General features: G+C 35.1%; 1 protein-coding gene across 3 annotated transcripts in view; it reads left to right on the top strand.

Annotated features, from left to right (window-relative positions):
- The window catches only part of LOC145660647 (lysophosphatidylserine lipase ABHD12), a 90674-nt gene extending 70555 nt beyond the window's left edge, over positions 1-20119 (top strand). For all 3 annotated transcript variants that reach the window (XR_014126857.1, XR_014126856.1, XM_081725950.1), the window contains one exon: positions 661-20119. Coding sequence is in view for 1 of the 3 variants with exons in the window: in XM_081725950.1 (XP_081582076.1) it covers positions 661-706 (46 nt within the window). In the remaining 2 variants the exon portion in view is untranslated. The remainder of the gene's footprint in view (positions 1-660) is intronic.
- Positions 20120-26012: the final 5893 nt, after the last annotated feature.

Below are 26012 nucleotides of genomic sequence, written 5' to 3'. Positions count from 1 at the left end.
TCAATACCTCTTACAATCATGGTATCTTGATCAAAGCGGATGTCACATTTTGAGTAGTCATTTATCTGTTACTACTTTAAGATCTTCATCACAGATATTGACTTACCAACTTTTCAAGACTGCAAAAATTCCTAAGCACTCAAACACTCACTAGAAAGATATACTGATAAACTAATCAAGGAAAAGTATTTTCGTACAAATGTATATACTAAAGCGGCACGCCATTATAATAAAACGCAAAGAATTGGCTACTTTGAATTATAATTATGAGTGATTCAGTATGTACGTTGGTAGGAAAATACTTTTCTTGATCAGTTTATCAGTATTTTTCTGCTTAATGTTTTAGTTCTTAAGATTTTTTTTTTTTTTTTTTTTTTTTCAGGATCTTTAAGAAGTTGATAAGAAAAATATCTGTGATGAAGGTATTAAGTAACATGTAATTATCCACTCGATTTACCTTTTAAAAAGTGGCTTTCGCTCTGAGGATGATACCAGTATTGTATGAGGTATTGAAATCATAAGGATTCTTAAAAATGAGAAAGTCACGTGGAATTTATTTAATTTTCATTGCACAAAATCTAACTTTGTTCATATGATGCTTGCTTAAGTTTAATTGAATCTGACTTCTTTTTTTTTTTTTTTTTTAAATTTATTTTCCAGAAAATTTGTCAAGGGTGCTACAAATCACAAGTTTGAAGAACTGTGATGCTAAAAACGAAAAAAACAAACGTGGTAATGCACTCAGGAAGAAATACGTGTTTGCTTATTAATGGAAATACTGTACAATATTTATAACCCATTGTGCTTTCAATATGCATTGGGTATCGTTATGTATATTCGCTGTTACATATATTTGCATACGTACTAAATATGTATCGCTGTTGCCAAGTTTGTTTCGCGATTTCAGATTAAACACAATCCTTTTAAAAGGTACAAATCATGTCAGAATAAATGAAACAACAACATTTCGCTTATTTTGTATTTCTTTATATGCGTTTTCCTGTTTGAATCATGCGTATTTATCTTGTCCTTTGAACCTTTGTGATTGTAAAATATTTATGTGAACTTCAAGTGCAATACATAATATTCTGTTCGTGTGATTACGTGAGAGTTCCACTATATTTAAAATAATGAAGTGCCTAGATTGTGTTGATTTATTATTTGCAATATATTTATGTTTCATGCGTATATATATCAAAGGGAACAAATATGTAGTAATATGTAGTAATTTATATATAGTAATGGATAAACACAAATACAGGGTGTAGTTGCTTGTTTTAGCCAAAGAATACCTGTGGTATTTTTTAGAAATAAGATTACTATAATGGAAGTAGAGTAGTAAGATTTTCTCCCTTTTCTATGGACTTATACCTTTATACCTTTTCAAACGTAAGTCATTAAATTAAAACTGAAAAATAGCACGTGAAGTTTTTTACATTGTAAGAAAATTTTCCGGTACGATTATATAATATATTCATTGAAACTAGTTTTCCGTAACCATTTCATCAGATATATTGTGTGACACAAATGCAAGATACCTCGACATTTATACGTGTGGAAGACGGGAGGTAAATGGGCTAATGGGTTAATCGACCAATCTTATGAAAACTTGTTAGATCTTTTTTTCCTTTCTTAGAGATTACATCTTGCACGTTTCTTTCCTTCAATAGGAACATACTCTACTGCCACACTGCTCACTAAGAATCTTGCATATCTGGTCGTATGATAATATAACATTTTGCTGAATGTTTTGTATGAGAATACAATTGTGATTTCCAACTAACGATGAGTGTTTCGAATAGTTTTCCTTCCATTTTAAGCCAAAATTAAATGTGCCGAACGGACCATGAGCAAGTTTCTTTTGGAATTAGAACCATAATAAGATGATGATATAAATAAAGAGAACTCCTTTACTAAAATAAGAAAATGTGATGGGAAAACGTGATCTATTGTGGGACACTGAGGAAGATCATCAATATAAAAAGCAGAATGTTCTTTAGAAAAATGGCTTGTTGGGTCGTGATTGGCGTGTAAACCATTATTTCCTTTTTATATTTCATGTAAGATGAAAGGCAGAATTTAATCTAATCAGCAAAATTATCATAGTTTGTTTTTTACCAGTGCAATAGTTGTTCGTAATTAAATTTGACATATTTTCCGTAAAGTGTTAATCTTCTTCAACGTAGTTCGTAAAGTAGCAATAATGAATTCATTCCATGTATGATTGAGGTAGAGCAACTCTGTGTTTTTCTTGTTCTGTGTGTCGTAACAAAATATGAGTATTAACGTGTAAGTTTCATGTTTAACAGCGATACATATAATACTTTTACAACAATGTATACTTTGTACAACAATACATAAGTATACATTGTATACTTTTACAACAATCCTGAAACTTCTGTTTCTCAAACGTTAAAATTTTCAAATAACATTTAATGAAGTGCACTAGCGTGTCTGTCAATTATTTATTTCCCACTGAAATAATCTGATTTTATCTGTTTTTACTTTCTAAAATAAATTTGTATATGTGAAATTCTGTTTGAAGTTCGAATTACATATGTACAAGAAGTTAATTTGCAAATTGATTCTAGTCAGACAGTAAATACAAATTGCAAAGCACCATCCTGAAATAAGCTAACAATAGAGTAAGGATAAACATGTACAGTTTGACGTAAATGTGTGTAGTTGTTCCGAATTCTTGTAGCTATTTCTCATATTTTATCAAAAGTTACTGTTAGGCATATAAATGTCAGAGCCAATATGCGATTGGCGGGATTATTAAGCAGAAATAACTGTACTGCCGTTGTTGAAAGAACAAATTATTTTGAAGTGTTATTTTAAATTTGAATAAAATTTATGATTAACTATTTCACACTCTCACGAGCTCGTATCTGTGGGGTACATACAAATTCAAACATGTTTAATTTTCACTAATTTTTGTAATACTGTTTTCAGTCTGGTATGAAACCAGTTGCTGTTTTCTTTAGGAAGGAGTCTAAATTGCTTATCAATGTCGGTTGCGTGAAGTTCGCAGAACTTTTTTTTCTCTGTTTCAACCTTTCTTAAAAATTCTGATTCTTTATGGGTAAAAAGTAAGAAGGAATTTCACAATAACTTTAAACGCTAAACACTTCTGAAATTATTATAATGCGTAATAATATATGACCTTTTTATGTTTCATGATCAAGTTAAATAATTTTCGCACTTGGCTTGCGAAGGCAGGAGAGGAAGGGGAGGCTTAGGTGCCGTTTGCAAAGTATTTCTTTGAAACTTATTTTTTTGTCGCATGGTCTTGCGTTCTTGTGTACTCAAAAGGATACTTTGATGATGATAATAAATATTGGGATTCGTGGTGCATTTATAAGGGTTCATAATTTAACATCATGAAAGTTTGCGGAAGGAAAAAAAGATTCGATCAACAGTTCCGTTGTAGATCTTTCGCTTTGTCATTTGAGCTGTATGAATCGTGAAATTTTGTGTTGCTTGCTGTGTGAATACAGTAAGAAGATCCTTTCACCCATTGGTATTGCGCGGAGGAGGAAGGGGAAGTTTTGCCTCCTTAATTATGTTTCTGTTTTTTCCACTTTTTCTGGGAAGTAGACAAGGTTCTTTCTATGGGCAAATGGTTCTTTCCTGTTGGCATCAACTACAAGTAAATAGCTTTGGCTTTGTTGAGTTAAATTAAGGAATTTTCAGAACGAAATAGGTCATTGATTACGTAAATTTGACAAGAATTGAAATACGTAGCAAGATGCAGATATTCAAGGAATGTTTCGTATAAATCATGAGAGTAGAGGGGATGTATTATTTTAAAGAAAAATTATAGAACTGTTGGGTCTTGTTGGGTAATCTAATAAAGAATTGTGCAATAAATTAAATTGTAAATTTCTAAATGTCGCATATGTATTTTAGAGAAGTGACTTCTCTTCCTGTGCTTTACGAGAAGGGCAGATCTCATAATTTTTGTATTTACTATTATTATTTACTTCTTGCGATGTACAAGCTGACAGAATGAACATGTAAGAGCACGCAGCTATGAAATTCAACGAGAAAATGTGGTTCCACTGTTTTCATGTATGTCAAATTTCAAATCCCGATGATTTTCTTTTATCTTATCTGCAAGTGATGTATATGAAACTGTTTGTGTGAATCTAATGTATTTAAATATTCGTAAAATTCGTGCATTTGACATCTTCCGTCACGTCGTATTAATTGTGAGTCATCAATGTGACAAGAGGTGTTTCGACTATTATTTCGTACTTGCGTATCTTAGCTAGCTAGATTTTAGAAATCTAAGGTCAAAATGAATGAGATGCTTAGAAAAATGGAAAAAGATTCTTAAAAAAATGGGATAATTGATTGGAAGTAGTTTTCACCGTTTCTATGCCAAGCTTTAATGAGAAAAGACGATGCTATTTAGCACATGAGTTTCTCAGGCAAGAGCATTCTTGATTCTTGGAATTAAGTCATAATTCTTTTGGTTTTTATCCTATGCCTTTGGTGTAAAGGCATTTCTATTCCACCATCAACTCACGAACAGTATTGTCGCAGTATTTTAGAGTTTACTGTTGTGCGAGGAAATGAAAGACCAGCTGTACATTAAGTTTTTCTTTTGAAAATTTGGTGCTTTAAATCTGCTGTTATAGTCCGTGTGACATAGTTGAGAATTGTACCTTAGATACAGCATCATTTCAATCAAAATTATATGTTGTATAGTCCTTTTTACCTTATCTTTTGTCATGTGTAGTGCTTATGGGAAGTCGTAACTTTAATTGCCGTATAAGATGTTGTTTTCCATTCATTAAATATAATTTTACAGAAACATTAATTGTTATATTGGCTATTTAAGAACCTTGTGAGGTAATTGATGACGTCGTTATATGAATGGAATTACCAACGAGGGAGAGCATGAAAATAGTCAATTCGTAAAGTTTGTCGGGTCTGAGATATCGAACGAAAGTATTGTTTGCTGGACATTGGTCGATCACAAGTTGATACATACACGATGAAGAGTTGAAGCTTGCAGTAGAGACTTGAGTTGATATTTCACAATACTGTTATATGTTGTGATTCCAAATTCATTTCTGGTATTTTGAAAATGATATATTTTCGGCGTGTACTGCTATTGGCACCATAAAGAGTGTTTCAGGAAGTTGTATGTGTACGTACACACGCTGACATACCAGGAATAAAATTGGGGACACGCTAAACATAGAGCATTGTTATCTCTTATGCCTCTCAACCTACTTGGAAACACCTTCTTGGATCAAATGGAAAGTGAACATGTAAATACCGGCGTAGATGTCAATTTAAGGCGTCTTGTAGGCTGGGACGGTACTATAGGTTACCAGTATCTACACCAACGACACACAAGTGATCTGCTACTCATCAGTCATGGGTCAAAGTCTTATCTGGTGTAATAGTTTGTGACTTCATACAGCCTTTGTAACATAGTAAGTTTGGTTCTTCGACTTACATTCCTGTTATTATCAACAACGATTTAAAACTTTGGAATTCCTAACACATGTATGCTCTTGTTTTATCTACTGTCCCATGTTCTTTGTAATCGTCATACACTATTCGCTCTTTTTGAAAGTAACTGTTTCCGTGAATTTAGCATCTTTAACTAGCCCCAATTGCCATTTTGAACTCTTCCTTTGAATCTAGTGTAATCTGTATGCATTGTGAGCTTTCATTCTCTTAGTTCCTGGAACAATATAAATACTTTATTCTAATGTCTGAAATAGAGGTGGAATAGTTTTGTTCTTAATACAGAAGTATTTCAGATACTGTTTACTTGCAGAGTTTGGCCCGAAGTGATTGCTCTGGTGTTCAGATCAAGCACTTCTAATACTACACATTTATTACATGGGTTTTGAGTTCTTGGGAATGTCAGCAAAATGAATTTAAGTCTGTGAGAAGATGAATTAGACATCAAGAAACAACCTCAATTATTACAAAATATATCATTAAAAAAAAAAAAAAATTATTTGCTTTTATTTTGTTCCTCATAATCCAGATATAATGTGAAAAAGTTGTCATTAAATTTCACACACTTAATACCTAGGTATAGTATTCTGTGAGAACAAAGAATGAATATTGAAGACTGTGCTTCATAATTATTTCTACAGCTTACAAGGGAACCTTCCGAAAATGATAGTTGCAGTGAAAGATGTGACCTATGCCAATTGAAAGAGCTGTAACAGAGATGTTCATTCCTAAAAAATTAGTTGCTTATAGCAATAGGTTCAAGAAATATAAGGGATGGAAGTTCGAGAAACAGCAAGGTTGGACAAAGGGGAAAAGTGCAAATTCCGCACAAAAAAAAAAAAAAAAAAAAAAAAAAAAAACGGCAAAATACAATGCTAACAAGTGATGTGTAGAAAGAGACTTGCCACAATAGGGAACAAAACGACGCGGGAGAAGAGTTCCCTCGTGGCTAAGCGCTTAGCGTACGCGTCTGTGGCGTGGGAGACCCGGGTTAGATTCTCGGTGGGGGGTCATGTGGCTCGGATTCCACGTTAATAAGTAGGTCCACGTCTCTTATACCTTTGCTGCTGAAAGGAACGCTAAACTAAAACATCAAATCGGCGCGGGAGATCCGGGTTCGATTTCCGGCAGAAGCTCATGTAGTTCGCCTCTTACATAAGCTGTAAATCCAAGACTCATATAGCCTCACTGCTGAAAGGGACACTAAATACAAATTCAACCAATCCCTGGGAATTAAATCCGGATCTCTCGCACCAAAGACGAAAAAGTACCCATTTAGCCACGTAGGAACTTCTTGTAACGAAATTCACGTCTGGCATTGCTGGGGCTATAAAAGGAGCAGAAGTACTCAAATGCTCCTTTGTGAAACAGTAAACTGCTGTTCTCAGTTTAGAGTGTGACTAATTTAATTTTTATACTCAAGTCTTATATAGGAAACTATGTTTTCTTGTTTGTTAAACTTAAGACGTTGCTTTGATTTTTGTTACTTCTAGTACAGTAATCGTATTGTATCGAAAATAATAAAAAATTAAATACATTCTACGAACCTTGTTACATATTTTTATTTTCAGAATCTGTGTGATTTCAATACCTCTTACAATCATGGTATCTTGATCAAAGCGGATGTCACATTTTGAGTAGTCATTTATCTGTTACTACTTTAAGATCTTCATCACAGATATTGACTTACCAACTTTTCAAGACTGCAAAAATTCCTAAGCACTCAAACACTCACTAGAAAGATATACTGATAAACTAATCAAGGAAAAGTATTTTCGTACAAATGTATATACTAAAGCGGCACGCCATTATAATAAAACGCAAAGAATTGGCTACTTTGAATTATAATTATGAGTGATTCAGTATGTACGTTGGTAGGAAAATACTTTTCTTGATCAGTTTATCAGTATTTTTCTGCTTAATGTTTTAGTTCTTAAGATTTTTTTTTTTTTTTTTTTCAGGATCTTTAAGAAGTTGATAAGAAAAATATCTGTGATGAAGGTATTAAGTAACATGTAATTATCCACTCGATTTACCTTTTAAAAAGTGGCTTTCGCTCTGAGGATGATACCAGTATTGTATGAGGTATTGAAATCATAAGGATTCTTAAAAATGAGAAAGTCACGTGGAATTTATTTAATTTTCATTGCACAAAATCTAACTTTGTTCATATGATGCTTGCTTAAGTTTAATTGAATCTGACTTCTTTTTTTTTTTTTTTTTTTTTTTAATTTATTTTCCAGAAAATTTGTCAAGGGTGCTACAAATCACAAGTTTGAAGAACTGTGATGCTAAAAACGAAAAAAACAAACGTGGTAATGCACTCAGGAAGAAATACGTGTTTGCTTATTAATGGAAATACTGTACAATATTTATAACCCATTGTGCTTTCAATATGCATTGGGTATCGTTATGTATATTCGCTGTTACATATATTTGCATACGTACTAAATATGTATCGCTGTTGCCAAGTTTGTTTCGCGATTTCAGATTAAACACAATCCTTTTAAAAGGTACAAATCATGTCAGAATAAATGAAACAACAACATTTCGCTTATTTTGTATTTCTTTATATGCGTTTTCCTGTTTGAATCATGCGTATTTATCTTGTCCTTTGAACCTTTGTGATTGTAAAATATTTATGTGAACTTCAAGTGCAATACATAATATTCTGTTCGTGTGATTACGTGAGAGTTCCACTATATTTAAAATAATGAAGTGCCTAGATTGTGTTGATTTATTATTTGCAATATATTTATGTTTCATGCGTATATATATCAAAGGGAACAAATATGTAGTAATATGTAGTAATTTATATATAGTAATGGATAAACACAAATACAGGGTGTAGTTGCTTGTTTTAGCCAAAGAATACCTGTGGTATTTTTTAGAAATAAGATTACTATAATGGAAGTAGAGTAGTAAGATTTTCTCCCTTTTCTATGGACTTATACCTTTATACCTTTTCAAACGTAAGTCATTAAATTAAAACTGAAAAATAGCACGTGAAGTTTTTTACATTGTAAGAAAATTTTCCGGTACGATTATATAATATATTCATTGAAACTAGTTTTCCGTAACCATTTCATCAGATATATTGTGTGACACAAATGCAAGATACCTCGACATTTATACGTGTGGAAGACGGGAGGTAAATGGGCTAATGGGTTAATCGACCAATCTTATGAAAACTTGTTAGATCTTTTTTTCCTTTCTTAGAGATTACATCTTGCACGTTTCTTTCCTTCAATAGGAACATACTCTACTGCCACACTGCTCACTAAGAATCTTGCATATCTGGTCGTATGATAATATAACATTTTGCTGAATGTTTTGTATGAGAATACAATTGTGATTTCCAACTAACGATGAGTGTTTCGAATAGTTTTCCTTCCATTTTAAGCCAAAATTAAATGTGCCGAACGGACCATGAGCAAGTTTCTTTTGGAATTAGAACCATAATAAGATGATGATATAAATAAAGAGAACTCCTTTACTAAAATAAGAAAATGTGATGGGAAAACGTGATCTATTGTGGGACACTGAGGAAGATCATCAATATAAAAAGCAGAATGTTCTTTAGAAAAATGGCTTGTTGGGTCGTGATTGGCGTGTAAACCATTATTTCCTTTTTATATTTCATGTAAGATGAAAGGCAGAATTTAATCTAATCAGCAAAATTATCATAGTTTGTTTTTTACCAGTGCAATAGTTGTTCGTAATTAAATTTGACATATTTTCCGTAAAGTGTTAATCTTCTTCAACGTAGTTCGTAAAGTAGCAATAATGAATTCATTCCATGTATGATTGAGGTAGAGCAACTCTGTGTTTTTCTTGTTCTGTGTGTCGTAACAAAATATGAGTATTAACGTGTAAGTTTCATGTTTAACAGCGATACATATAATACTTTTACAACAATGTATACTTTGTACAACAATACATAAGTATACATTGTATACTTTTACAACAATCCTGAAACTTCTGTTTCTCAAACGTTAAAATTTTCAAATAACATTTAATGAAGTGCACTAGCGTGTCTGTCAATTATTTATTTCCCACTGAAATAATCTGATTTTATCTGTTTTTACTTTCTAAAATAAATTTGTATATGTGAAATTCTGTTTGAAGTTCGAATTACATATGTACAAGAAGTTAATTTGCAAATTGATTCTAGTCAGACAGTAAATACAAATTGCAAAGCACCATCCTGAAATAAGCTAACAATAGAGTAAGGATAAACATGTACAGTTTGACGTAAATGTGTGTAGTTGTTCCGAATTCTTGTAGCTATTTCTCATATTTTATCAAAAGTTACTGTTAGGCATATAAATGTCAGAGCCAATATGCGATTGGCGGGATTATTAAGCAGAAATAACTGTACTGCCGTTGTTGAAAGAACAAATTATTTTGAAGTGTTATTTTAAATTTGAATAAAATTTATGATTAACTATTTCACACTCTCACGAGCTCGTATCTGTGGGGTACATACAAATTCAAACATGTTTAATTTTCACTAATTTTTGTAATACTGTTTTCAGTCTGGTATGAAACCAGTTGCTGTTTTCTTTAGGAAGGAGTCTAAATTGCTTATCAATGTCGGTTGCGTGAAGTTCGCAGAACTTTTTTTTCTCTGTTTCAACCTTTCTTAAAAATTCTGATTCTTTATGGGTAAAAAGTAAGAAGGAACTTCACAATAACTTTAAACGCTAAACACTTCTGAAATTATTATAATGCGTAATAATATATGACCTTTTTATGTTTCATGATCAAGTTAAATAATTTTCGCACTTGGCTTGCGAAGGCAGGAGAGGAAGGGGAGGCTTAGGTGCCGTTTGCAAAGTATTTCTTTGAAACTTATTTTTTTGTCGCATGGTCTTGCGTTCTTGTGTACTCAAAAGGATACTTTGATGATGATAATAAATATTGGGATTCGTGGTGCATTTATAAGGGTTCATAATTTAACATCATGAAAGTTTGCGGAAGGAAAAAAAGATTCGATCAACAGTTCCGTTGTAGATCTTTCGCTTTGTCATTTGAGCTGTATGAATCGTGAAATTTTGTGTTGCTTGCTGTGTGAATACAGTAAGAAGATCCTTTCACCCATTGGTATTGCGCGGAGGAGGAAGGGGAAGTTTTGCCTCCTTAATTATGTTTCTGTTTTTTCCACTTTTTCTGGGAAGTAGACAAGGTTCTTTCTATGGGCAAATGGTTCTTTCCTGTTGGCATCAACTACAAGTAAATAGCTTTGGCTTTGTTGAGTTAAATTAAGGAATTTTCAGAACGAAATAGGTCATTGATTACGTAAATTTGACAAGAATTGAAATACGTAGCAAGATGCAGATATTCAAGGAATGTTTCGTATAAATCATGAGAGTAGAGGGGATGTATTATTTTAAAGAAAAATTATAGAACTGTTGGGTCTTGTTGGGTAATCTAATAAAGAATTGTGCAATAAATTAAATTGTAAATTTCTAAATGTCGCATATGTATTTTAGAGAAGTGACTTCTCTTCCTGTGCTTTACGAGAAGGGCAGATCTCATAATTTTTGTATTTACTATTATTATTTACTTCTTGCGATGTACAAGCTGACAGAATGAACATGTAAGAGCACGCAGCTATGAAATTCAACGAGAAAATGTGGTTCCACTGTTTTCATGTATGTCAAATTTCAAATCCCGATGATTTTCTTTTATCTTATCTGCAAGTGATGTATATGAAACTGTTTGTGTGAATCTAATGTATTTAAATATTCGTAAAATTCGTGCATTTGACATCTTCCGTCACGTCGTATTAATTGTGAGTCATCAATGTGACAAGAGGTGTTTCGACTATTATTTCGTACTTGCGTATCTTAGCTAGCTAGATTTTAGAAATCTAAGGTCAAAATGAATGAGATGCTTAGAAAAATGGAAAAAGATTCTTAAAAAAATGGGATAATTGATTGGAAGTAGTTTTCACCGTTTCTATGCCAAGCTTTAATGAGAAAAGACGATGCTATTTAGCACATGAGTTTCTCAGGCAAGAGCATTCTTGATTCTTGGAATTAAGTCATAATTCTTTTGGTTTTTATCCTATGCCTTTGGTGTAAAGGCATTTCTATTCCACCATCAACTCACGAACAGTATTGTCGCAGTATTTTAGAGTTTACTGTTGTGCGAGGAAATGAAAGACCAGCTGTACATTAAGTTTTTCTTTTGAAAATTTGGTGCTTTAAATCTGCTGTTATAGTCCGTGTGACATAGTTGAGAATTGTACCTTAGATACAGCATCATTTCAATCAAAATTATATGTTGTATAGTCCTTTTTACCTTATCTTTTGTCATGTGTAGTGCTTATGGGAAGTCGTAACTTTAATTGCCGTATAAGATGTTGTTTTCCATTCATTAAATATAATTTTACAGAAACATTAATTGTTATATTGGCTATTTAAGAACCTTGTGAGGTAATTGATGACGTCGTTATATGAATGGAATTACCAACGAGGGAGAGCATGAAAATAGTCAATTCGTAAAGTTTGTCGGGTCTGAGATATCGAACGAAAGTATTGTTTGCTGGACATTGGTCGATCACAAGTTGATACATACACGATGAAGAGTTGAAGCTTGCAGTAGAGACTTGAGTTGATATTTCACAATACTGTTATATGTTGTGATTCCAAATTCATTTCTGGTATTTTGAAAATGATATATTTTCGGCGTGTACTGCTATTGGCACCATAAAGAGTGTTTCAGGAAGTTGTATGTGTACGTACACACGCTGACATACCAGGAATAAAATTGGGGACACGCTAAACATAGAGCATTGTTATCTCTTATGCCTCTCAACCTACTTGGAAACACCTTCTTGGATCAAATGGAAAGTGAACATGTAAATACCGGCGTAGATGTCAATTTAAGGCGTCTTGTAGGCTGGGACGGTACTATAGGTTACCAGTATCTACACCAACGACACACAAGTGATCTGCTACTCATCAGTCATGGGTCAAAGTCTTATCTGGTGTAATAGTTTGTGACTTCATACAGCCTTTGTAACATAGTAAGTTTGGTTCTTCGACTTACATTCCTGTTATTATCAACAACGATTTAAAACTTTGGAATTCCTAACACATGTATGCTCTTGTTTTATCTACTGTCCCATGTTCTTTGTAATCGTCATACACTATTCGCTCTTTTTGAAAGTAACTGTTTCCGTGAATTTAGCATCTTTAACTAGCCCCAATTGCCATTTTGAACTCTTCCTTTGAATCTAGTGTAATCTGTATGCATTGTGAGCTTTCATTCTCTTAGTTCCTGGAACAATATAAATACTTTATTCTAATGTCTGAAATAGAGGTGGAATAGTTTTGTTCTTAATACAGAAGTATTTCAGATACTGTTTACTTGCAGAGTTTGGCCCGAAGTGATTGCTCTGGTGTTCAGATCAAGCACTTCTAATACTACACATTTATTACATGGGTTTTGAGTTCTTGGGAATGTCAGCAAAATGAATTTAAGTCTGTGAGAAGATGAATTAGACATCAAGAAACAACCTCAATTATTACAAAATATATCATTAAAAAAAAAAAAAAATTATTTGCTTTTATTTTGTTCCTCATAATCCAGATATAATGTGAAAAAGTTGTCATTAAATTTCACACACTTAATACCTAGGTATAGTATTCTGTGAGAACAAAGAATGAATATTGAAGACTGTGCTTCATAATTATTTCTACAGCTTACAAGGGAACCTTCCGAAAATGATAGTTGCAGTGAAAGATGTGACCTATGCCAATTGAAAGAGCTGTAACAGAGATGTTCATTCCTAAAAAATTAGTTGCTTATAGCAATAGGTTCAAGAAATATAAGGGATGGAAGTTCGAGAAACAGCAAGGTTGGACAAAGGGGAAAAGTGCAAATTCCGCACAAAAAAAAAAAAAAAAAAACACGGCAAAATACAATGCTAACAAGTGATGTGTAGAAAGAGACTTGCCACAATAGGGAACAAATGAAGGCCACCAGTGGGGTTAACACTGTTGCCAACTGCAATGAAAAGTACATGTTTTGCAAAGAGCACTATATGAAGTAAGTGCAATATTCAGTGTTAATCTGTTATGCAGAACATAAGATATGATGTGTATAATCAGTGGTACAATCTAACAAAAGAGAATAGAAAAAACAGAAGTACGAAAAATACGGAAAAGACAAAGTTGGCCATAATGCGCCACATTTGATCACGGGCTATGCATATTAGAATGAACAAAGCACCAACTATGCAGGAAACCGACGTACCTAGAGTCGAAAAGAAAAACGAGTTCCAAAGTTGGCAGCACTGGCCATGAAAATCCAGACAATTCTAATATACTTAGGCCACTTGCTTCACAAAAAGAAAATTCCGGCAACAGGCATTAGCCTTCTCATCATTTGTACATGCTCGTCCACATTGTACGTGCAATTGTTCGATGAGACAATGGTCCAAACAGAAGATACATTTGCAGTGAGCACAGCGGAATACTGCCAATCCGTCACACATGGTACAATGATCGCCTGTGAATGCCTCGAAACAGTGCTCTAGAGGTGTCGGAACCTTTGGTGGTCTTTCTATTACATATCCACACCTGCAGAAAGCAAACATAATCAAAGGCTTGATCTGTTGTGTGTTGCTGTCTGCAGTACTATCACCTCCTATATGATATATCCAGAGTATCCCACCTAACTCTGCGACTGAAATAGTTTCAAAGCGAATAAAATGTGAACATCCAGTTGTGCAGGAATGTACCCATGTCAGCGGGCGACAAACTTCTGTGAGACGCAAGTGCCACAAAGTCCCCCATCATAGGGTCCCAGGGGCCAACTTCAAAATTTCAAATAGCACCATCGATCGAGTTATATTTCTTTCGATAAATCTTGGAATATGCAACAAGGCATATCAGAAATATTCACTATATGGGATTTCAAAATGGCCGCCAAAATATCTGCTCGGTGACAAGAACAACGTTTTTTTTTTTTGCGGCCATTTTGAAACCCGTGCTTCATATAGCAAATGTTTCTTATAGGCGGTGTTCTATCTATCCAGAGAAATATCATCCGCTCCCTGTTCCCATTTGAAATGTTGCGGTTGATCCCTCGAGCCTTATGATGGGGGCCCTGGGGGACTTGCTTCTCACAAAGTTCTCTTGGCCCTTGACATGAGTACATTCCTGTGCAATTGGATTTGCAACATCTCTTTTCGCTTCGCAGCAATTTGAGATCACAATGTTCGATGCCATGTTAAGACACAACATATATTTGTGGCGGCCATTTTGAAAAACATGCTTCATATAGCAAATTGTTTCCTATAGATGTTGTTGCACATTCCATGATCTATTGAGAGAGGTACCACTCGGGCCCTGTTGCCATTTGAAAATTGGAAGTTGGCTCCTGGGGCCCTATGATGGGGATCATGGGAGCACTTGCTTCTCACAGACTTTTATCACCCCCTGATATTGGTACATTCCTGCACAACTGGATCCGTCACAGTTTTGTTCGTTTCGCAAATCTTTCACGTTACAAAGTTTGGTGGGACACACTGCATATTCCCACATACGACCAAACCATGACATAATGTTCACTACTTCTATTATCGGTTGTTGGCTCAACCCATCCATTTCATGTTCCCCGACTTGACATTGCCTCAATCACTCTAGCATTGATGCATTCCGAGTGATGCCTGTTGCCGGAATTTTCTTTTTGTGAAGCTAGTGGCCTAACTATATTACTTGTCTGGATGTTCATGGCCAGTGTTGCCAACTTTGGAACTCGTTTTTCTTTTCGACTCTAGGTACGTCGGTTTCCTGCATATTCGGTGCTTCTTGTTTTGTTCATTCTAATATGCATAGCCCGTGATCAAATGTGGCGCATTATGGCCAACTCCGTCTTTTCCGTATTTTTCGTACTTCTGTTTTTCTATTTTATTTTGTTAGATTGTACCACTGATTATACACGCCATATCTTATGTTCTACATGACAGATTGACACTGAATATTGCACTCACTTCATATAGTGCTCTTTGCAAAACATGTACTTTTCATTGCAGTTGGCACACTGTTAACCCCACTGGTGGCCTTCATTTGTTCCCTATTACGGCAAGTCTCTTTCTATACATCACTTGTCAGCATTGTATTTTGCCGTGTCCTTTTTTTTTTTATTTCTTTTGCGGAATTTGCACTTTTCCTCCTTGTCCAACCTTGCTGTTTCCCGAACTTCCATCCCTTATATTTCTTGAGCCTATTGCTATGGGCAGCTAATTTTTTGGGAATGCTCATCTCTGTTACAGCTCTTTCAATTAGCATAGGCCACATCTTTCACTGCAACTATCATTTTCGGAAGGTTCCCTTGTTAGGCACCTACGTCGGATATTTTCATAACATTCATTAAATTGATACAAGCCGGCAAGTAGCCTTTTCATAGAAAGAAGCTTGTGAAAAAGTATTTCACGTGTATTAAGTATGTAGGAAAGTATTTGCTGTTTTCTTTTTTCCTCCTTTTAAGTCGTCTTGTGGTGATTTTTGAATTGAATTGCTAAATTAGTACGTAAAAGTCAGTGCTGTATATGAGGAATTCATATGAGCTGTATATGAGGAAAAGTCAGTGTTTTCTCATTGCTGTATATGAGGAATTTAAAAAATCGTTAATTTTAACATGTAGAGTGATAGTTGCATCTCTGTTTCAGAATATAGTTATTTATTATTTTTTCAAATATTTCCAGAGGCTCGTGGTGAAAATCATTATATATACTGTATATCACTAGAGGATGATATTGCCAAAAAAACATTGAAGTAGTTACGTATTACAAATTTCATTTGTAGGAAGTTGCTTGTCATTTATGCTCAAAATAATTTCAAACTCTCACTCTCAATTAAAAATTTTGCTGTAGATTGGAGATAACTGATTGTGATATTGAAAATGAAATACAGACTCCAAAAAGTATATTTTTGATCTGATCCTAAGAGATCCATTCCATGTGAATCAGTAGATTAAAGAACTAAAGTCATTACGCATATTGATATTTTGTAAGTGTGAATGAATTATAACTTAGGGATAGCTGTGAAATTTTGGTTTCCTTTAATTTGTCAAAAAATGCGGAATATAGAAGTTCCTAATTTTAATCTTATCACCTAATATTGATTCGTAGGTTACATATGAAACTTTTTCTAGTCGAAATCATTCATTGGTTGATTTTGAAAGAGAGAGTTGTTGAATAGATATGGTGCAGCCTGTACAAATATTCTGTAAGCTTTAATGTTTTGAATCATACAATCTCATGGATTATTACTAGTTTGTACAATGCGTAACTCTTACATTTAAAAATAAGTTTTAAATAATAGACACTCAAATACCTCTGTACTTGTGATTTTTTTTCTTGATTCTAATATAAATTGGTGGGATTTTCACTTTAAAGACGTAAAAGGTTATCTATATGAGGTAAATGATCAAATAAAAATATGACACAGTTACTTATACTACACTACAACATTGTATTATATTCAAATGAATTTACTCTTACCACTTACGATTTCTTGTATGGACACTGGTGAGCAGCAACAGTGGACTTCTAACGCCATGCTGAACTGTGAAGATCGTGGGTGCATGCAGTAAATCCGTTGTATGTAATGCAATATTGTGGTGTGATGTTCAGAAAGTTTGACGTACGGATACTCTTCTGCCGTGTACCTTTTATCCAATCTCACCTTATTCATTCAATCTTTGTACGTTTTGAAAGTGCTGACAGAAGCCAGCAAGATTTATACAAATTAACATTATATGAGGGGGGAAAATATATAAAGCAAAGATGTGCATTACGTGTCCTTATATGTGATAATGATCAATTACATGTAGTCTATAGCTAAGTTAAACAGGGTGTCTGTTGGTCACGAAAGTCACGAAATCAGAAAAAGTCATGAAAGTCATGAAAGTGAAGAAAAAGTCACGAAATTTAGCTTTCGGGTCACGATTTTTTTTATCTGTATAAATATAAGTACAGACTGGAAAATTTTGTTATATAAAACGAAATTTCATTTTGAGATTTTAGTAGACACCCTGTAAATTTCGTGTTCGTTGAGAATTTCAGATGCGGAAAATTAAATTCGTGCCTCACAAACGACACTATTATTGTTTCCTGATTTCTATAAAGGTTATTTGGAAGTATTGGAGATCAGTATTTTAGTAGCTGTAAGTGAGCGTGAGAAATCAAATGAAGATGTGCAAGTCCTAACCCTTTTAATAGTAGGTCTAGTCTTTCAAATCCTCATGTTGCATAAGAATGTAAAGACAAATAAGAAAAATGTGCAATTAAAGTATTTGATTATGCTGTTAACTAGTGCTACAGGCAACTAGTCACAGCATTTCATCTGTGATCCTCATAGTATAGCGTTTTGTGACATGAATATGTGATAAGAACATACTCCTGATAATAGTTCGGTATGTACGTAACAGTTTTTCTTCTTAATGTTTCACTGTACTATTTAAATTTTATATTCTGCCTTGACACTTTTGTAAGTCTGTAATTGTAGATCATGGTTAATTTTTGTAATTTAAATATTACATAATCTGTAATAAGTAAAAAAGATAAAGGTGATTATAGTGTGAGATAAATTACATAAAATTTTGCATGGAGATATTTCATTCTGGTTAAATATACAAGGATTGGTCAAATAAAAAGGTGACGAGAATCTCTGACGGTAATATACATCTGCTAGTTCATATACTCGCTGTGTTGCAGCAATCGGTGTATGTGGTGCTGGAAGAACTAGATTTGCGAAAGGTCAGTAATCCAACAAGCGCGTAAGCGAGATTGTATCTGATTAAAAATGTCACTCCTTAAGTTGTTTGTTGGGTTGTCAAGCTAATTCTTTCACTTTGTGGTTTAGGAACCACAGATTTATTGCCGTAGAAACAGAAACTTCCCAGTAGTTCATTTACTGTGCAACCAATACAGTAAATAGTGGTAATCTTTCACCACAAGATCCTTGTTGTATTATATCAACCAAGGGCTACCAAAAGGTTTCATTTACCCATACGTTTCTGAACCTGAACTCTGTATCTCCCACTCGTACGTTCTATGATAAATTGGCGCAGAATGAAGTTGTTTTATTGGACGGTGGCCAGCAATGAGCATCGGTTGACATTATCGTTTCTAAGGTTAAGGACTTCAGAAATAAGTTGTTGAATGGATGAGTCAAGTATTAACGTACGTCACCTCCAGTGACAATGAAAATGCAAGAGTATAAAAGTTGCAATTTCGATTCCAAATAGTATGGCCGCTATTGAAGTAAGTATAAACCGATACACGATTCAAATAAATTTTTATAAAATACGTTTTTTTATCTTCTTATTTTTGATGAGCTTTTTAAAGTTTCTTGTTTCCGGAATTTGGACAAAAATTACAATTGTCCCGTTCACATTAAGATATATAAGTCAACACAATAAATAACCATCGTAAATTCCATATGTAACATTTCTTTATAACCCACCGGAGAAAAATGATGCCGGAAGTACGTCATCCTTAGCTCATCCATGTCAAAACAGTCTGGTGCGTACATAAGTTCACCAGAAAACTGAATGCGCAATGAACAACAAACTTACCGCCCCCTGTTCCGTGCTATTTCCCAGGGGCATGACGCTAGACACAATAATGTGACATCGAATCATTGTATTTTGTCGCGGGTATGTGTAGTGCACTAAGCTTATGGATATCCTTCGTGGGGTAGGGTTTTTAGACCTCGTCACTCTTTTGTATAACAAGTTATATATCGCTTATTTTTGACGTTAGTAATTTAAGAATATGTTAGCTGTAATAGTGATATTCATTTAAGCACCTACTGCAACTCAATATAGTGCACGATTCTTGATGTGAATATGTCGTCGTCTTAATCCTGGTGTTAATGAATTCAAATTTCATGTTTTAAAATTCGTTAGAAAAATATTTTATCTTCGTTTATTAAAGAGAGAACTATGGTTTGCAGTCTATGGACAACATAAATCCTTGTATGAATATGTCTAGCAATTTCTTTGCATGTTTATTTGGATTGTAACACGTTTCTGTGGAAGTTAACTCGTGGGTCGAACCACGCTATACACTTCACTCTGTTCGTTGGTGGTTCGAATGGTGAATTTGATTTGATTTTTCTGAGATTGAATTCTGTTGTTGTAGTAGCTACCTACGAGGAATATCACTGATATCCATCTATTTGAACCTTCAAAATAAGAACATAATTCTGGGACGAATATGAAAAATCCACGCCTATGCTAAGAAATGAATTCGGGATACACACAGCCAAAGCACCGCATCTCGATTTGGGATACAGCTGTTTATTTGTTACATTTCGAGTGTAAACGGAATAGTTTCCAAAGTTGATATTTTTAAAATGTCCTCATTTAAATTGTCCTAAATAGTTAAAAGTTGTTAAGTAAAATTAATAATAAAACTAATTGAGTAATGTAAGAGCTTTCAGATTTCTTTCATATTTACCAGTACGTGAATTTTATGTTATTAAGCATCGACTATTAATGTATAAAATTGCTGTGATAATCATACTACCATCGTAGAAGTGTCTAATGTTATGTTCCTTGTAGCATAGTTCTTGTACTTTGAATAAAAGGCATCTATTTCGTATTTTTTCTTTTTCTTAACGTTGTTCCCTATTCCTTATCTTTTTCACGTCGATACTTAAACATATAACGTATATACGTAATTGTGTTTCAGAAGTTGGTATATTGCTGGACTGCAGAGGGGACACTATGAAAGACTTCCGGTACGAACCTGTATTCGCATCAGCCAACAAATGACACTACGTTGTATCCATTTGCCTTCCCTTAAAGGTCAAATTGTGGAAAATATGAATGTATACGTATATTAGGATGGTCCTTATTTTTCGCCTTAGAGTTTTTTTTTAAGTATCACCCCTATAATAGTTTTATATCAGAAAAAATATTGCAGTTAATTTATATTAATGGTGCCCAAAGTGCCCTTAAGGTTTGAACGTATTTACAATATACAGAGTGTCCCAAAAGTAAGTATACAGACCTGCATCTATCAAGTATGGCATTTTAATTTATTAAGATAATGAATTTATTTGCTTTGGTTTGTTCCGAGCTTAAGGCATAAGTGAAAATAAATTAAGAACAGATAAGGGAGAAACTAAGTCAGTACCTGTGTGGATAACAACAAGTAAATGATATAAAATGCCATGAGCCGATCAGTACTGGAGGTATATCTACTTTTGTGCCACCCTGTACAGTATAAAGTAAAGGGATCATTAAGTTTGGAAAGATAATCGTAAGTTAAACATATATTATGAAGGTATATCCGAGATTAGGAATGGAAAGGCAATCGGGATAGACAATATACCAATCGATGACTAAGAAATCGAACCCAATGAAATGTGAGGATCTCATGCAGCAAAAAGTTTGCTTCGAATTCTCAAAAAAGGTTGCATGCAGGGATGTAATGGAGGGTATACGCGGGTGTACGGCGTATAGCCACCTAAAATTTTGGAAGTACACGGATATATGCTACATTCGATCCATAGTATATTCACTTCGTTAGAACAAACAACTGATTTTCATGTACTGTATTTCAAAAGAAAAAATCCCATTAAACAACTGGTCTTCATGTTGTTGCTGCAAATGATGCCTAATTTTTTAAAAAAATGTTTGCGTTTTCGGGACGTGAAAATCGACCGAGAATCCCTTCTATAATGGAAAACAGCACTCAACATGTAGAGCTTTTTCCCTCAAGATGTCACATGCACTGTTCCTACTTTCTGAAATCTACCTCTTCTACAATAATACAGAAAGCTGTTTCATCCTTATGGTAGCAATTTGCAGTCGCCACCAGAGGCGCTAGTTTCGCGTCAGGAACGTGACACACGCAGTACGGAATAGCCAGACACGTACAAGCCGTGCAGTGGAGAGACACGTGTGAGCAGAATACCGCCGAAAATCGACCCTTTTTGGGAAAGCTACATCGTAGCACTTTCTGATATAGGCTACAGTTATAGCCGAATAAGAACACAGTGCAAGATGAAAGGTTTCACAGTGTCTGATAAGGGAATTAATACAGTGTAATAGGCACACAATAATTTATATATTTCGTGTTTTGTATATTTAATTTTTGCTTAATTTTTATATTTAATCTTTGCATTAATTAGATTTCATTTTATTTAGTTGTGGGTCGTATAAAGGATTATAGTGAAGCTACACTTATTAGGTTAAGTGTTGTATATAAATATTTAGTGTTTTGTATCCCTTTTATGTGTGACATCAAATTGAAATTAGTGTATTTTAATTATGTTGTATATAAAAAGTAAAATTGGAATATGTTCTTAAATGTGAGCGCATGGAAGAAACATACTTGGAAACTTGAAGTTTCGCATGGACGATGAAAAGGTTATAAAAAAAAAGAGAGAGAACTTCGAAGCTCAACCTTTGTTCCAGCAAAGATTCAAGCTTTTAGCATCTTGAGTGAAGCCACTGTTACCATCTTCATTTTGGAGAATATTATTGGATAAAAGTTTAGCAGTCTAAGAAAGAGATAGGGTTTCAATATTAGTCCCTAGTATGTGGGTAAGAAACAGTGGGTCGACGAGACAGTCGGAGCAGAGTATTGTTTTCCAAGTTCACGAAAACTTCGCAAGTATATACGATTTCCAGAATAGAATAGAGCGTGAATTCTGCTAGCCAGGCCTACTTTTAGCAATCTCAATATGAATAGCGTGGCTTGGCCTAACGGATACCCCGGCTGGCCAAGTGAGCCTCTAAAATTCAAACTCTGAATCAACAGGAGCAGCCGACGGAACTTGGCTGTTTACCCTAAAGATGTCACCTCTGTCTAATATATGACGTAGCTTCATTTATAATTCTTTATATTAATTTGTAAAAGCTTTCTGGATAATCGATATATATATATATAGGTAGTATTTCGTTTACATGAATGAGTAAACCCAATAAAAGCTTATATCAATATATATCTTCTAAGTGGTCACGGTACTGTTAAGTTACATGTATACAGACAACATACCATATATTTTTTTTGCTTTTGCAGACGCTAACCTGAGGGAGAGAGAGGCGTCTTGTAAGGTAATCTGTAACCGTACATATGTTTACAGAGTATAACAGTTCTAGAGAGGCTGCATACTAGTGTATTTTTATATGTTGTTTATGTTCTATACGTAGATTGATCATTTACAGGCTTCAAATGTCAAAAAACATTCAAAACTTCAAATGTTTACTACCCCACCCCCTCTTGGTCATACAGGTGATAACTTTGCTATTTTGCCACCAGGAGGCAGCAGGGGATGGAAGTTGACATCGAAGTGAGTGAGGAAGTAAAAAGTAACATAATATTTTGTTTGTTTAACGATTTAAAGTGTGAAACATATGCGTAGTATAACATAATACATATCAACAAAAAGCTGGTTGTATTCTTTATAAGGTGAGCATATCGCTTTCTGAATATTTAAGTCGTGTGAAACATTATTTAAAAGAAACTACGCCTAAATGTAGAATTTGGTCAAAATGAGGTCACACAGGTGAAACAACCAGTAGTGCAACCCTCCTTCACACTTCTTCACCCCGGCATTTGAAAAGTGGACAGGTTTGTAGCGAGTCTTCGAACTAAGAAAGAAACTGCAGGTTGTTAAAACAACGAGATTCGAAGACTCGGGGTTATTCGTTCTTAGTTTTGAGAGAGTACTCATCGGACCTCGGCTATTTCTCTCGACCTATAGTAGTTGGTCTTAGACTCGCGGGAAGGACGCACAATGTCCTTCATACAGTACAGCGCCCAATAGTTTGTTATCGGTGTACCGAGAAAACAAAGAATTTCCGCGAGTGAACGTGCTGGAAGTGAATAAGTATCATGTGTTGAAAATGAAAGTGACAAACTATGATGCGAGCTCCATTTGTGTTTGAGTGTGCTTAATATCGTAACCGTGTACTTCTTGCAGTCGTACCAACACTACGCCGCGTGAAGAACAGTGCCTAATAGCTTCGCGCCAGGATGTTCAGAGAGAGAGCCGCATCAGTCACCTGTATATAGTTGTATATAAATATTCATAATGCCTCGTCATTGGCAAATTAATTTTGTTTTGGTTTTGTGAGACGTTATCCATGTAGCCTATGAGACGAGTGTTCATACAAACTCTTCACTGAGAGGAAGCGTCGTGATACAAGGTTAACGCCCAGGCTATTAGCGACAGGCCCCTAATGTTTCCCATCTTGCGAACACGAGAGTACGAGTCTGCTGGTGAATGCCTTTGACTGACGATCCAGTACAGGAGCCAAGGAGAGGGAGGAACCAACAATTTCCAGAGATTTCTTCAGGATGCTGCTTGGTTCAAGACATCTCCCCAAATCGGAAGTGGTGGAGGAAGCGAGGACAAGACAGGAGACACGCCACTGAAGAGGACACCCTTCAACAAGAAAGATACGCGTGATCACGGACAATGAACTCAAGCATCGCATACTCAAAGGCCTGGTACCAAAGTTCGTAATAAGTCAAAATTAAAAAAAAATATTTTCTTTTTTCTCTGTTGTGTGTGTATGTTAGTGTACAGTTTCTCATTGGATACATGATCCCCATTAAAGGATTAACAGCTAAAACATGGAGAGTCTCCTTCATCTGCACCCTCAGGACAGCAAAAAGATATGTGCAAAAGATTTAAATGTATCATGTTTCTTTACAGGCTGTGGATTATGATCGAGGTAACTCCATGAATTCGAGTGACGTAATCAGGTGTATGTTGTGAGTCATTTCCGCTCAGGTTATGCGTTAAAACCACCAAGGGCCCTGACATCTAGAGTCTGCATTAATTACATAATCTTTTCAAAATTGTTCATTTTGCATACATCATATGCTATTTAATCCTTTGCTCTACCGACATTTACATTAATTCTTTTGGCCTTCAGCCTTAAAATTATATGCAAGGGTCCAAATCTCTTAATCCCCACATTTACATACGCGATTATAGCATAACTCCTCCCACGTTCTCATCCCACCATTTACAAGAACTTGGCTGCCGTACGCGTGGGGCTCGGCACACGTAGACCTGAGAAAATTTCAATCCCTTTTTCTAAAGTTTGCTGGCTTTTTGGAATGGTTGTGGCATAAAAGTAATTTAAATTTTGTCATTTTCATTTGTTCTTTTTATTTGGTCATGAAGCCACACCAGCATTCGGGAAGTACTCACCGGATTCATGGAAATTGATATAAGCCTGACGCGGATTAATTAGCTTTCTTTCAGGTTACCGCGTGTGATCCAGAAAATTCCAGCTGCATTTATATGTGTCTATGCATTATTTAATACCATTTGATTTGTTGTGTTTGTGATATATTTGAAATGTTTACCCTTTCGGAGGGGAATTAAATTATTTGAAATTTTGAACCTTAGGCACTTTAGACAATTTAGAGCTTGGTTTTCGTTTGATTTGTGGTATTAACGCGAAGCCAACGTAGAGCTATGGAGGGATCCGCGGACAGTAACTTGAGTCAGCCAGAGGAATTTGGACAGGCGATGGAATTTCACTTACCTAATTTGCATACTGATGACGGCGCGATTGTAGAACAGGGCGCTTCAGGGCCGGAAGTAGTTCCGTTAGTGGAGAATAATGTACACACAGATAGAGCAATAGAATCGGAGCAGGTTAGGGATCCGATTCCGTCCACTTCCGCGCAAGTCACTGGTATCGCTTCTGATCAGTGTCTCGCTTCTCTTTTCACCATGTTAAAAGAAATATCAGGGAAACTAGAAAAGCAGGAAAAGAAACGAAAAATCGCTGTTAGAAATTTCTGGAAAATTAGAACAGCAGGAGAAGAAACAGGAAAGGTCATTATTAGAAATTTCCGGTAGGCTAGAAAAACAAGAAAAGGCTGATGAACATGCAATGGAAGAGATCGCGCGTAGACAGGAGAACGCTAGTGAGAGATTACTAGAGAGATTGGAGACGGTGGAACGCGAAATTACTGTCAGTATTAGGCGGGAACTTTCACAAAATATCCACGAGCTGGAAGCTAGGTTAGAAACCATAGCGAATGCTCTGGAGAGTAGAATCACCGTGTCCTGTCAGGAGCTCAAAAACTCCATTCACGTGACATGAACGCTTTCACCAATTTGAGGTCAATACAGACAATAGGATAGAGGAAATTACCGAGGTTCTAAGCTCCGATATCGCTAAGGTGAATCGCGAGGTAAATCATTTGAGAAATGATGTGGAGAAAGTAGGTGACAATATAGCCGAAATAAACAACCAGGTCGAAAGTGTGAAATCGAGTGTGGGTACTGTAACCGAACAGCTGCATGGGGTAGAAAATTCAGTGGGACAATTACAGTCGAAATTGAGGCGTGCCGGGCTTAGGTGGGAGGAACAGTTGGAACTATTACATGAGACGGTACGAGAAAATAGTTCGAATGCGAAAGTTACAGCCTCTGTCTCGAATGAGAGATCCGAGACACCGGTCGCAGGACCGAGTAATTCGAGACAGTCTCCAGAGCTCTCGAGACAAGGGA

The sequence above is a fragment of the Thermobia domestica genome, chromosome 9, assembly GCF_964235325.1.
Source record: "Thermobia domestica chromosome 9, izTheDome1.hap1.1, whole genome shotgun sequence".
Classification (NCBI taxonomy): domain Eukaryota; kingdom Metazoa; phylum Arthropoda; class Insecta; order Zygentoma; family Lepismatidae; genus Thermobia; species Thermobia domestica.
This window is presented reverse-complemented; position numbering and strand designations above follow the sequence as displayed.